Below are 15,577 nucleotides of genomic sequence, written 5' to 3' on the forward strand. Positions count from 1 at the left end.
AGTTCAGAATACAAACCAAGAAATTTGGCTGTATAAATGCAAAAGGATCCAAACGTTAACAAATGTAGCAGACCACAAGAAAGTTAAATAATCTGCTAAAAACAACTAAGAGAGAGTTAATAGTCTCAATCCTATTAAGTACAAAGAAAACAAAGTAACAAATGCAAAGCTAGTCTTTTAAAGAAATTTAATATTAATATTCTACACAAAGTAGTCTGAAAGGTATTTCCTCTTTTCAAGAATGTATCTTGGGACACCTGGGTGGCACTTGGGATTCTCACTGCCTCTCCCTCTGCCCCTCACCACCCCCAACTCTCACTCTTTCTCTCTCTAAAATAAATAATCTTAAAAAAAAAAAAAGAAAAAGAAAGCATACCTTACCTGCAAATACAAAACAAGATCTCCATGATCTCACATGGAGTGATTTCCAAGATAATTAAGTTGCAAAAGGAAGATGCAAAAGAAAAAACATACACACACGAATAATACATACATACATACTTATACACAGTATACTACCTTGTATATAACACCAAAGGGGATATAACAAAACACACACACTTATTTTTGTAAAACAAAACACAGTAACAAAAAAATACAAACTGAATTACATTTATTCCAAATAGGTAAATAACCACAATCAAGAAAATAAAAAGAATTAATCCAGGTAACTTTTGCACAGTTATATACCCTTAGTGGGATATACTGTATGAATAATTAAAATGTAAAAACTGAATTTTATTTAATAGGTTTATTGGCAGAAGTAGTATGTGTGTAGCAACGCCTAAGCTATTTTGTGTGTATCGCAGGACTGAGCAAATGAATAAATGCATGAATGGTGCTGGGAATCACAGTTCCTACCATGCGTTGGGGGAGAGCCTCAGAATGGGGAAAGGAGAAGAACTCTGTGGTGTTGGATTCTAAATTGTGGTATCAGAATGAACTCTATCCACTGAAGGCCCAGAAGCAATGACAGCTGATAGTAAGAAGTAATCTAGATCTTGAATTGAATATAGTAAAAACAAAACAAAACAAAAGCAAAAGCACATATAGGACATGATACCTTTTGTGGAAGTTCAAACAAATTAAAATTTCAAACATAAGCTAAAAAAAAATTACCACTCCTCACAAAAAAAGCAAGGTCTACTTAAAAAACATGACTGATTCTTGGGCTAGTCAAGGAAAATATAACAGAAAAATAGAATTTCTTCTACCAAAAAATATTTAAAGTTAGAAAGTGCTCAAGGTCTGATGGGGGCATGTTGAAGAAGATACATGGGTCATGTTGAGCACATCTTTTCAATATGTCTGTTGGCCATCTCTATGTTGTCCTTGGAAAAATGTCTATTTAAGTCTAAAAAGATATGTGCACCCCTATGTTTGCTGCAGCATTACTTACAATAGTGAATCCAAGACAACAGTGTTGTGTGGTGACAGCACCTCATTTGTGATGAGCATAGCATAAGGTCTAATAGAGAAGCTGAATTATTTTGTTGTACACTTGAAACTAATGTAACATTGTGTGTCAACTATACTCAAATACGAAAAAAAATTTTTTAAAGAGAGGAAAACCAAGAAACAGTTCTCAACTATAGAGAACCGATGGTTATCAGAGGGCAGGTGGGCAGGGGGATGGGTTAAATAGGTGATGGGGATTAAGGAGGGTACTTGTTGTGATGAGTGTCGGGTGATGTATGGAAGTGTTGGATCACTAATTTCCACACCTGAAACTAATATAACACTGTATGTTAACTAATTAGAATTTAAATAAAAACTTGCAAAGAAAAAGGAGTCAAGAGCAAGAGCCAAATTTGAAACAATTTGAGCATTCAAATGAAAAATAACAGGAATAAATTATAACAATAAATACAAAAAAAACCTATGAGTGCTAATAAAAAATATTTAGTAATTGATTTAGGCAAGAATCATCAAAGAATTCTAAAACTACTAGGTGTTGGTGAACAGGATATTCACATGCTATCAATGTAAAACCAAGAAATTACTTACTCATTAGAGGTGGAAAAGGATCTTTTAAAATGAAGCAATCTAGTGGACAATGCACCATTTAAATCAAACAAAGTGAGTGCACCAATAATGAGACACACTGAGATCATGTGGCCTCTAGTGTGATACAATGAGGATCCTGCATCCACTAAGTAGTCCTACAAAACAACATTACCGTGAAAAAGGTGAGCACTTTGTTGATCATGTGTTGTATAATATGTAACTAGCATTCCCAGTTCTTGAGCTATAGTTAACCTAAGTTTGCCAATCTATGTTTGTATTTTCAAACACCTGTGGTATTCTCAGTATATTTAACCAGAAATCAAATGAAAACATTATCTACATTAAAAATGTCAAATTAGGATACATAGAAATAAAAGTGAATAAACAATAAAGGCAGAAAAATTATACTTAAAGCTAGACTACAGAAAAATACAAACATTTTAAAATTTTTATTTGGCTACGTTAACTCAATACACACTCATAGGATGCCTTTCTATGTGCTATGCTTTGACAGGTGCTAAGCAAACGAGGATGAATATGGCAAAGTACTTTAACTCTTTTCACAAAAATTTCAAATCCTAATAAATCCAATGAAAAAGCATATTTACCTTAATTCTAGTTTAAAAGGACTATATAATGTTGGATCTAAATTAGTTAGAATCATCATTTAACTATATCAATCAATATAATGAGGCCACAGTAATATAAAATAAATATTAATTGATTATAGAGGTAGAAAATATAGTGATTAAAAACAGGGAATCTAGAATCATACTGCCTGGCTGAATCCTGGGCCCAAAGTAAAATGCGGATGGGGTGCCTGGGTGGCTCAGTCGGTTAAGCGTCTGACTCTTGACGTTGGTTCAGATCATGATCTCAAGGTCTCAGGATCGAGCCCCACCTCTGGCTCCACGCTCAGCACAGAGTCTGCTTGAGAGTCTCTCTCCCTCCCCCTCTTCCCCCATTTGTGTGCTCATTCTCTCTCTAAAATAAAAAAATAAGTAAAATCTTTTAAAAAGAGTAAAATGGGGATGATATAACTAAGTTACAGAGATGTTATAAAGATTAAAGTATAATGTACATGAAAGGATCTTACCATAAAAGACTTGCACGAGAATGTTCATAGCAGCACTGTTTGTAATAGTCAAAAACTGGAAATGTGCTAATGTTCATCCATGGATGAATGGATAGGGAATATATGGTATATCTATTCAATGAAATACAACTCAGTAATAAATGCTATTCTACTATTTTAATCTTAATTTTTTAAAACAGCTTGGAGGTGTAACTGATACATTAAAACATGCATATATCAATGGATACAATTTGGTGAGTTTGGACATATGTATACATCATGAAACCATTACCACTAGCAAAGTAATAAACATAGCCACCACCTCTGGAAGTTCCCTTTTGCCCCCCACCCCTTCCCCTTTTTTGGGGTAAGACCATAACAGGAGATCGTGAAGAAATTTTCATTAAGAGGGTAGGTCTCATCCAAATTCTATTCTAAACCAAAGATCAGAAGATGAGAAATCATGTTTCATTTGGTAAAAATCCCTTCTTGTTTATTAATGTAACTTCACTATGACTTCAAAGATGGGAAATGGCCAGAGGAAGCTTTATTCAAAGGCTTCACCTCAGAGGGAAGAGTATTCCTTCAAAAATGCTTGTAGCATTATTCTGTTTTTAAAGTATATTTTATCTTAATGCAAAAAAAAAGTACCCACACAGAATGTGTCCTCCCTTAAAGTATACTAAACTTATAAATTTTAAAATGTGTTAATTTGAAATGTAAGGTTCTGAAGTAAATGAACTTCAAATTAACTGCGTTCAAAGCATCTCATATATTTTTTATAGAAGTCTAATTAATTTGGGAAAAGCATTTACTTTGTATTTAGCCCTATTTTGAATAAACAGATCTTCATTTGACAAGGTTTTATAATACATTAGTAAAATATTTTGTAGACTAATTTACATTGATGAAATTAATTTCCACAATTTTTACTGTTTTAGAAGCTTTCAGCTAAATGTGTGTAGCACTGAATGCTATTATTTTAAAATCTAATACATAAAAATTATAAATATTCAATAGGAAGATGCACTATTAGTTAGAGAATCATTTACAGGAAATTCTAAGGAAGGGGAAAAGTTTTAAGATACTTTTATCCTTCCTTAGAATGAACATGTCTGAACAGTAAGATATCTTTAATATCAATACTTTCACATCTAGAAAGAATAAGTCCATCACATTTGATAGAAGCAGCACCCTGGTAAGTTTTAAAACTGAAACAAAAGAATCCTAAGGCCTTGACTCACTAAAAGATCACTCAAACAACAGATTTCCACAAAAGGATAGAAGCCAGCAATGGCTTAAATGGGGAAAAAAACTGAGGTACACTTTCTAAGGGATCTAAAAAAATCTAACTAAATTCCTTACAGAGATACATACAGTAAAACACCAAGACTGCTACAAACACTTCTCTATTAGTTAGCAACAGGAACCACCTAGATCTACCATAAGCCAAAGAAAATAAATATATAAGAAAATACAAAGATATACAGAACATGATCCTAGAAATCATTACAAAACTAAGCCTCACAAAAGGCATTAACAGGACTCTTCCAAGGACCCAAAAGTAGAAGTTTATGCACTTCTTCTTTAGAACACTGCAACCACCAAGCACGGCAGCAAGAGTAAGGTTGTGAAACACAGACAGAGCTGCTGGGGGTCCAGACCTAGAACTTCGAGATAGTTCCCAGAGGAGGGAGAAATGCTTTAAATTGAGAGGTTGAAACAAAGAGTATAAGATTTAAAAAAGAAAATGCTACATGTCCACATTCCTGAAATTTACCTTGACAATATTATCCTAACAAATAATCTGGAATGGTGTGTCAGGCAGATTTAGTTGAAGGGGAATATATAATAAACAAGCATAACTAAAAGACTCCCTGGTTTTAAATACCATCTATACACAGAAATGATTCCCCAAATCACATTTCCAGCCTGGACTTTTTCCCTAAGTAATCGGACTCATCCAGTGAACTCTCAATGTGCTACGTTAAGCGGATATCTCAAAGTTGTCTGAAGGTGTCCACAAAATCTTTATTCCTGTCCTACTCTTTCTCATACTATCCTCACTGATCATCCCAAACCCCAGGAATTTATCCTAGATTTCTCACTTTCTGTTACTCCCATTCTGAACCCAAAACTTATTGATGCTCCTTCCCAAATATGTCTCCAATCTCCCTACTTCTATTCCCAGTGCTGTTCCTGCAGTTCAGAAAAGTATGATGTGCTGCTTGGATTATAGTAACAGCATCTTCCTATCAACATAACTTCCCCTTCTGAAAAAACAAACAAACAAACAAACAAACAAACCTCTCTTTGTATGGTTAGGGTAACAATACATAGTCTCCTCTGTTTCACTGTGCTTTTGGTTTTTAGAAAGTATGTTTCCAATATAAATTTCTTTATATTTATGTAAAATAAGGTTTGTCAGAGAAGTTGCTTCCATCCTTCCCTCGCAGATAACTTAGATAACTATTTTTAGAAGTTGTTTTCCCTTCCACTGTTTTTAAATATAAGCAAATACAAACCTATTTCCCCTTTTTTAGATTAAAAATTATATAGCACACAAAATTTTCTGCACCTTGATTTTTTTCCCCCCACTTAATACATGCTGGACATTTCTCAATAGAAGAGTAAATGTGAGACATGCATATATTGCATACACGCCCCCCCAGCCCCCCTCCACACACATTGCCCCCACACACACACCATACACTCTTCCTCTAGGAAATAATTTTTGGTAAATTATAGGGCATCACCTACTTCACCAATTAATCATTGATCAGCTGAGGGCTAACATTCAGCCCTAACCATAATCAGAGATCAGCTTAGGGCTGACATTCAGCCATATGGTACCAATATAGTTTTAGTTTCCTTGTTTAGAAACTTCGAGGCGGGCGATGAGCCACCACAAGTCCCACCTCCTGGACACCGCAAGGATTGAAGAGGGTTGAGTGAAGACCTCCTATCTGGCTCCTTCCAGAGCCGTGGGTAAAAGCTGCCCTAGCACCCACTAGTGCTCAATCCCTATCCTTACATGTGCCCAGAGACACCTCAGAAGGAGACAGCCTTGGCAATGGCAGCCCAGCAGACAAATTCTCAATGTCCATCTGGTCTACCCAGGCTGTAGCTACCTGCTGCCTATCTACATCCCTTCAAGTTGCTCCTTCTAGTAACCATAGACTCTACAGGACTGGCTCTGCAATACTACAAGCAATCCCGTAACGGCATGGACACCATGGAAGCTCGAAGATTTGAGACTGGGAAGATGCCCTGGACAGGTAACCCCCTTTTTTTTTTTTTTAAGATTTTATTTATTTATTTGACAGAGAGAGATCACAAGTAGGCAGAGAGGCAGGCAGAGAGAGAGAGAGGGAGAAGCAGGCTCCCTGCCGAGCAGAGAGCCCGATGCGGGGCTCGATCCCAGGACCCTGAGATCATGACCTGAGCCGAAGGCAGAGGCTTAACCCACTGAGCCACCCAGGCGCCCCAGGTAACCCCTTTTTAATACTGTGCTGAGTTTCACAAACTCATCACTGAATGTCCAGCTAACGTCAGCATAATAATATTAATTTTATCAAGAAAAATGACAGCTAATCTTACCCATCATTTGTTCAGTGAATAGAATTGTTGTAAATAAATATTACCTTATTTTGGTTATTATATTTATTATCATCATGTCCATTTACCAGAAAAGAAAACTTTAGCATAGTCAGGAATCAAGCCCAGGCAGCTCAACAACAGAGCCCAAGTTCACCACTTCTTTTTTCTATCTTTCTCTTTCTCTCATTAAGTCTAAACTTATTAAATATGAAATTCTAATAAATTATATTTTTTGCATTTGATGTTACTAGAAACAGTGAATATACAAAAACACCTGTCAGTACGGCAAGTTAGAAAACATTTTCATGTTAACTGGTCAGTTCAGCAGAAGTTGATAAAGGATTCTGTACTGTGAACAATATCATTACTATTTGAGAAAGTTTCTAGTTATTGTCACTGCAAGTCAACTAATGACTACAAATTGAATGGAAAAATAATGGGATGAGTTTGAAATAGTTCCCAATGTCAAATCACGGCTCAGAAAAGCATATCACGTAGTTAGTCTTAGCAGCAAACCAAAGATCACGGCAATGATTTCTAAAAATAAACGATTTTGAAATCACTAGAATAATTTCATAGTTTTTGCTACAACTTAACAACCTTCGGTAACTAGTTTTATTATAGATGAACTTTAATTTAGTGAGAGAACAAATAAATATATTCAATTTATTTACTCTTTATTCATATGTCAGTTTGTACAAGTTCATACCACTTGTTAAATATTTTTAATGTTACCTGAGTCCATATAATGCCCTCACAAATGTACAGCACCTTGACTTATTTACAGAGTACAAAGCACAAACATGCACAAATCACATCCTGACCTCTTCTTAAAAACAGCAGCACAGGGGAGCCTGGTGGCTCAGTTGTTAAGTGTCTGCCTTCAGCTCAGGTCATGATCCCAGGTTGTTGGGATCCAGCCCAACAACAGGCTCCCTGCTCAGCAGGAAGCCTGCTTCTCCCTCTCCCTCTCCACTCCCCCTGTTTATGTTCCCTTTCTTTCTGTCTCTCTGTCAAATATATAAATAAAAAAATCTTTAAAAAACTCAAATTAAAAAAACCCCAAAAAACAGAAGCACAGAATGAAAAGAACTCCTTTGAGATTCAAGTCAGGATCTTGAATCAGAGACAGAAAATGTCAGAGAACGTGGCAGGAAAGAAATTATTTTAAGATATTATTAAGAGCAACCTTATCCATAGGAAAAAATCAGAAACAGACTAAATATCAGTAACTAAAAATTGCTGAATAAGTATGGTATACCCATGTAATAATATATTGTATAATTTGTATATGTGATGTTGTGAAGTACATACGTTGGCAAGAAAAGATATTTTTGAGTGGAACAAAAGCAGATTATAACACTATGTAAGAAACCCATTTTAATTTTAAAAATACGTATGCAAATAAAAATGTCCATAAAAGGATGCCAAAAAATAGAAGCAATGGTATTCTCATGATGGAAATATGAGTAGTTATTCTTTTTTGTCATGTGTAATTTCTTATTTTTCTATAATGAACATGCATTACTTACACTTTAAAAACAGCAATAAAGAATTTGTTTAGGTATAAAAGTTACATAAAAAGGCAGATCTTCTCACAGGACATCATCCAAGGTATTTCAGGGGAGAAGTTCAGTGCGTTAGCTCTGACACTTGAATCCTGGCTCTCTTGCATACTTGCTCTATAAGCCCAGACAAGTTACTTACCCTTACTGTGCTTCAGTGTCCTCTAAGGAAAATAGGGACACCAACAAAACTTGTGTCTTAGGGTAATTGTGAAGGTTAAAAGACTTAATTTATAAAAAGTGCTTAAAATAGTGCTTAGTCTATAATCATTCATTATATTACAGCTGATGTTATTCATGGAACTGTAATCACCTGTTACCAGGTTATTCAAAATACAGATTCTCAAACTTCAAAAATATTTTAATCTATCATCTTGAAAAAGCTATTCATTATAAAATTTTTTAAAAGATAAAAAATTTTGTAAATATTTTTTATCTGGATGGCTGATGCTTAATTAAATTTATACTCAAAGAAGAATTTCCTAAGTTACCAGTGACCAAATTCCCTTACTGTGTTCTTCCCTTAACTACTAAAACAAGGCACAATGAGTAAAAGATAGTGTAAACTGTAAAAGGCAAAGGACTTCATAACTATCTAGACCTTAAATAACTACCATACTAATTCTCAAAATCCATTTGAATTATCTTAGTTGTAGTTGACAGCATTACTGAAAACCTCAAAGACTTAAATATAACCAAATTTTCTAAGAAAATATTTATCTTTATCAAACAAAAGGAAAAAGATACACTGAGGCATCAAAATACCTCTCAGCTTCAGTAGGTAATTTCTGACTCATTCATCAGAGATTTTAATGTAATTTATTTTCTCACAGGCAGGAAGACTCAAAATGAGAGCCCCACATTGAGATTGCATACAGGAGGGATTTTTCAGAATTCTAAAATTAAAACAGAACCTCAATTTCATTTCACCAAAGGCTGTTCATTAAGTTGCTACTCACCTCTTTCAAACAGCTCAGTAATTATTTAACATGAATGAAGCAGGAGTATCTACATACCATGATATGTAACTCCTATCCCTGTCTTTTTAATTCGACTGTCAGCGTCAATCCCCGTTGCCTGATAAAAGTCTGCGTCCATTCAGGCCTCTTCTCCTTTTGCTTCTCAAAACTCAAACTGTGAGTCACATTTGTCACCTATTTCATCCATTTCACTACCCACCTCCCTTCTGGTAATCAACAGGTTTGTTTTTTATATTTATGAATCTGTTTCTCTTTTTTGTTGTTGTTGGTTTTCTCTTTGTCTGAATAATCCTTTTTTAAAAGCATTGACCTGATCTCTGGTTACAAACATTTACAGCTTTAGTTCTGCCATTAATGAATTTTATGATCTTAGTAAAATCACATGTCTCTGGGTTTCAGTTTTGGAATCAATCAAAGATATCTTTAGAGACTACCATTTAATTTCCATCATTCTAGCTACCTACTACCAGACAAATATCTCAGACAAAAAAAAAGGAATGTGAACAATCAATATAGATTCACCATAGAAAACACAGAAATTCTACCATTTTAAGTTTAGAAATGTATAAACACAGGTGCTCAGGGCCCTGTGTATGGTTGTGCAGTTTGTGCACTGCAAAAAGTTACCTGGGGGTTTGCCAAACTTCACAACTGGAGGAAGGGATACCTTTTCTTCTTATATAGGTGCTATCTGCCCATGACGCAGTGTCTGCTCAAAGTGACAGTGACACCTTTTTCTAACTTGTACACATAGCAGGCTGGACCTTTACCTGAACTGCACAAAGACATCTCACCTTATAGGTCACAGGCAGCCTGCAGAAGTAGCACTATACAAGAATTCTACACTACTGTAAGCGACTGATCTCATCACATAGAAAGACCTCCAAAACACAAAGATGGAGAAGTCTTTAATATTAATTTCTCTTCAAACTGGCCCTATATAAAACTACACACACACACACACACACACACACACACACACACACAAACTCTCTCTCTCTCTTCAGAGGAAAAAATGTACATAAACAAAAACCTGAAATCAAAGAAAAAGTTTACCAAGAATCTGAACAAATCATGTAATATATATGACCTCCACTGCTCTAAGACACTAAACATTTCTGTGACAAAGCCATCTGGAAAATGCAGACAGAATTTTTTTGTATTTGCCTTCTTCACAAAGAAATTATGAAAATTCACAGAATAATCTTTATAAAGCAGTTAAAATGCACCTAAAGTATACATAATTTGTTCAGTATTAAATTATTTTAAAAGTAACATTTAAATAAAATGTACAAGTCAATATGTTTTAATGCTCCTAATTTTAATATAACATCAAAATTAACAGCATGAAGCTTGTGAAGCAGCCATAAGAAAGAGAATGACAGGTGTGTGTATATGTCTGGGCCACATACCCCAAAGAAATAAGTGGGGCTGGAAATTATTTTAAATAGCATTTTCAGTTAACTCACCCTAAAATAACAACATATGGTTCTAGTTCTATAGCTATGCCACAATATGTAAATATAGCTTGGTAATCTCTGTGGTGAACTAAGAATGAAAAGTCATAAATAACAGACATTCTAATAATTTTACACTAAATTTGTTCTTTACTTATAAAATCATCTTTAATAGGCTTCTCCTATCTAACATAGAAATGCATGAATGGAATTTCAGAGGTTCTAGTTATCAACTCTTGAACAAGATAGCCATAGCCTACTACTTAACTCTTGAAACCTTTTAAAAATAAAATAGGATTATCAGAAAATGCCTTTAATTTTAAGAACACAGCAAAGATAAAATTAACACTGTGAACAAAGGAAATTGGATATATTATTTAATGTTTATTTTTCCTGGAAAAATTTCTTAGAGATATCATTTCCTTCTGTAATTCAAAAAAATGGAAGATTAATATGGCCACCTAGAGGAGAAAACATGATAACAAATATGTCATCACATTTCTTACTTTTTCTAGAGTATCTGTATTTCAGCTTTATATAGATAAACTGTTCTAAAGGGCTCAACTGAAGAGGTTAATCATGTATGAAAGAGACCTTGTTTGGATACTAGAGTAGCAGGGATGACCTAACAGAAGCTAAAACCACATTCATTTTGCAGTGGACCTGACTAGAGTTTTTAAAACTTACCATGTGACCTTAGGTTAAAAATTACCTACTTGATCTAAAATCTCTTCTCACTTGTGTAAAATGGGGATAATCTTATCTACTACAATGATTTGCAGTGAAGATTAAGTAGTATGGTGTGTACAGAAACTAACAGTCAGGTATGCAATAGGAGCTCAATATGGTAGTTCTTACTACCCTGTCAGAAAGTTCTATATTGTTCTCTCCTAGGCCTCTCCAGGTCCTCCCTGACCCTTTCTAATTTTACAGATATTTCCAGCACTGGGTGTTCCAAAGCTTCTCTACTAGAATTATTCAGTGTTGAGAAATGAACTAATGGCTCCTTATACCAGCACTAATGAGGTAATAGTACGTCATGTAAAAAATGGACATTTTAGAGTATTTTTCTTTCTACCTTGTAGTTCCCTTTAGAGTTACCTCAACCTACACCTCAGTTAACTCTGATCCTTATAAACTTGCAGAATATGCACAATAAAAGGTCAGAGCAGTTAAGAGAAACATAACCTACCGTATCTATCCCTTTACATGTACCTCAAGAAAGTGAACCAAATCCTCCCAAGAGAACTAACTCAGCAGTCCTCTTAGGCAACCAGCCAGGAAATGAGCAGTATTTCTGCTGAGTTAGCTATACAGAGGAACGACCACCAAATCCCTTCCCTTCCCAAACAGATGCGAGGAGGGTTACCACTGTTGGGCTGGAAGGAGAAGATGAACACTATGATTAGAATCTCATATGTAGAGGAAGCAGAGATGCAACATGGGGGGTTAAGAGGGTAGGAGAAGAATGAATGAAACAAGATGGGATTGGGAGGGAGACAAACCACAAGTGACTCTTAATCTCACAAAATAAACTGAGGGTTGCTGGGGGGAGGGGGTTTGGGAGAGGGGAGTGGGGTTATGGACATTGGGGAGGGTATGTGCTATGGTGAGTGCTGTGAAGTGTGTAAACCTGGCGATTCACAGACCTGTACCCCTGGGGATAAAAATACATTGTATGTTTATAAAAAAATAAAAAATTAAAAAAAGAAAAGAATCTCATATGTACTTCTGCATCTTTGTGAGGGGGCATGTTAAGAATTTACTATCACTCGAAATTACTTTTACTAAGACCGTGAACTCTGAATCAGTCTCCCCTCCAAATTCTCCTTTCTTACCCCATTTCACTGAATCTATTTTGAGCTCAAAGCAGCTCTGACTTTTCAATAAGCAATAACATATGATACAAAACTATTCTCCTATTCTACTGTTTTCTTACATTATTGCTTGGTTATCTCTCCATCCTAAAGCTCAATGACAGCATTTTAACAACAAGGATATCCATCTCCATCTGGATGTTCTAGACATCTGATTCAGCGTGATGGAGACTGAATTATCTCCTCCCACACAAACTTACTTCCCTAATACTCTGAACTAATTAAAAATCCTGATTCTTTACTCACTGCACACATTCAATCATTCAAGATATATTGAGACCATCTTAAAATCTATGAAATCTGTGTCTCCAAACTCACTTCCAATGAAGATCTCATCATTGTTTATCTAACTGGTCCTTTCTTCCTCTAGTACCTCAATTCATTTTCCGTTATAATAGTTAAATAATCTTTCTTAAATACATTTCTAAAAGTGCCATATCGTCCAGTTTAAAAACCTTACAGGACTCTGTATTTCCTATAAGACAATAAAACTCCTGAACATGGTATTCAAACCCATCACCTACCCATTCTCCAAACACAGATCCTAAGCTAAAGACACTAAAATACACTCTCATTTGCTTTCATGCAATCACTATTCCATGGCTGTTGAAACAGTTCTTACTCAAGTCCAGTTTACCTACTCTGTGAAGACTACATTAGACTTCCCCATATCCCCACCTCCCAAACAACAGAGCCACCTCCATCTCTGAATGTCTACAGCACTTTGTTCATGAAACTAATAGACCTCTTACCATATTGTATCACACATATTGTCTACGGTCTTCCTCCTCTAGCCTGTGGATTCTTTGAAACAAGCTTGTTTTATCCATCTTTACATCCACAGTATCTAGTATGGCACAGGAAAGCTTTCGACAAATGTTTATGAAATAAATCTAATTTCAGAATGCCTAAAGTCAATCTAGCCTGGGTGCTTTATCAATTAATAGAGAGTAGAAACAGTAGGAAAGTAGAGATGGGTCCCAAACATATAGGTAAAATGAAAAGAGAAGGTGACTCCAGGACATTGGTCCCAGTTCCCGAACTTAGAGCAAGAAAAAAACAAAAAACAAAAAACTAGTGAGGTTATGCTTCTCTCCTCACTGCTCTTCTCCCAGACTACAGAGCCGTGCTAGAATAACAGAACCATGGGGAAGCAATCAAGACAGCACAGAAGTGCAGGGAGTGAGGGGGAAGAAGCAGTGAGGAGGAAAAAATAAAAACCCTAAACCAAAGCTGCAAAAAGGAAAGTGTCCAGGGTCACAGATGACAAGTGCAGGCCTTGTTCACGGCCGCTCACGCTCATCACCACCACTGTATCCACCACCCTTAGCCACAGTGACCATTTACTGGTCACTGACACACAGGGGCCAGAACTTTGCTAAAAACTACCACATATACCATGTAATGTTCATGACAACCCTATCAGGAAGGTATGATCCACATTTTAGAGACAATGAAACAAATCGGAAAACCATTAACTATCCTGCCCAAGGCTTGTAGCTAATACGTTAAGTCAATATGTTAAGTCCCAGAGCCAGAATGTAAACAAGGATCAGGTTCAAAACCCATTCTCTTGCAGCTCTACTATTAACATGCCGGGTGGAAGGGGTGGACATGGGCTGGAGACTGGCTTTACTGCTTCACATCACTAGGTTATCTTTGTAAACACGTGTTTTATTTTCTCTAGTATTAGAAAGGTTATTTTTGAGTGTAGAGTCTAACATTTTTTATTTCTTCCCCACCATCTCATAAGTTTCCTATATAGTAATTACTCAGTATTTAATTTCTTATTATAAATTGTGTCCTAGTAGAAATAAAAAGGAGGTACATACCTCAGTCATTAGCTAGCCTTAAGCCAAATTAAAAAAAAAAAAGATGACTTAGCTCCTTTGACAACTCTTTGAGCTGGGGTAAGACTTTAAGTAATCAATAGTTATAAGACCCTTAAACACAAACCACGGCTATAAAATGAGGGACAGTTTGTGTTCGATGTAATAAAAAATTGCTGTCTAAGATATATTGCTTCCTTCTTCATACCTGAGTATAAAGATAATAATTACTAGGAGTACTCATACATTCTATCAAGCATGTGAGCAACCTACCTAAAACATGGAAATAAATATGCCTTAATTAATAGCAATTAATTTCCCTTAAAGAAAGATGTAAAAACATGTTAGAGTGGACACGTATCTTGTATATAGGCTGAGTTTTAAGTCAATGTCAGTACATGAAGCAAAGATCAATTAGAGACAAAGTTATCCTTAAAAATTCCTAGAGTCACCCTTAAAGCAAAGTGTAATACAGTGTGAGCTCTCAATCCATCCTGGACACTTTCTTCCTCCACAGAACAGATCACCATTCCTCCTGCTGTGTGCCACATGAAGTATGTGGCTTCTGTTTGGGGCCACACTGAATGAAAAAGCACATACTGACACACCAGAGTCAAGTTTAACACTAGAAGAGACCTAGACTCTGCCAGTTCCTATGCCAGGTGTTTGGAGACTGATTCCAAAGTAAGAGAACATCGGACTTCCATCTTCTACCTCACTCTTACATTGTGTAAAGAGAAACAGAATTACTATGGTCTGTACATTTTTTGGTGTTTTACTTTTAGGGGTTTGGGGTTTTGGCTTCAGTCCAAAGATCTGAATTTTGCTAAATTATATTAATAGAAATGTGACTCTGTTTATCTCTTGTTTATCACACAGCCACAGATGGCTAGAATTTTGGGTACAAATAATCTAATACTATAGTGTGTGATCTAAAAAAATAAACTAAGTCATCTGTGTTACCTTCGTCGATTGATGCTTCACTACTGTAGCCATCATATTCTGCAGACAGAGGACTGTACTTGTGTCTTGTTTCCCAAGCATAGTTCTTTTGTCTCGAATCTGCCAATGGTAGTCTGGAATTGTGTGTTCTGGACAAGGCCTCGTGATATTTACCCAGTGCCTCATCTTCACTCTCAGAGGACGAACCGTGCTCATCTTTGTCCATGTAGGAATTATCTATTTGG

The 15,577-nt window shown here is 35.8% G+C and overlaps 1 protein-coding gene across 4 annotated transcripts in view; it reads right to left on the reverse strand.

Moving 5' to 3' along the window:
- SYT14 (synaptotagmin 14) overlaps positions 1-15,577 on the reverse strand; it is a 185,409-nt gene that overhangs the window by 95,300 nt on the left and 74,532 nt on the right. For all 4 annotated transcript variants that reach the window (XM_032878108.1, XM_032878107.1, XM_032878109.1 and 1 more), the window contains one exon: positions 15,354-15,569. In XM_032878108.1, the coding sequence (XP_032733999.1) occupies positions 15,354-15,569 (216 nt within the window). The remainder of the gene's footprint in view (positions 1-15,353; positions 15,570-15,577) is intronic.

This window comes from Lontra canadensis, unplaced genomic scaffold (genome assembly GCF_010015895.1).
Source record: "Lontra canadensis isolate GAN:19392208 unplaced genomic scaffold, GSC_riverotter_1.0 scaffold63, whole genome shotgun sequence".
Taxonomy (NCBI): Eukaryota; Metazoa; Chordata; class Mammalia; order Carnivora; family Mustelidae; genus Lontra; species Lontra canadensis.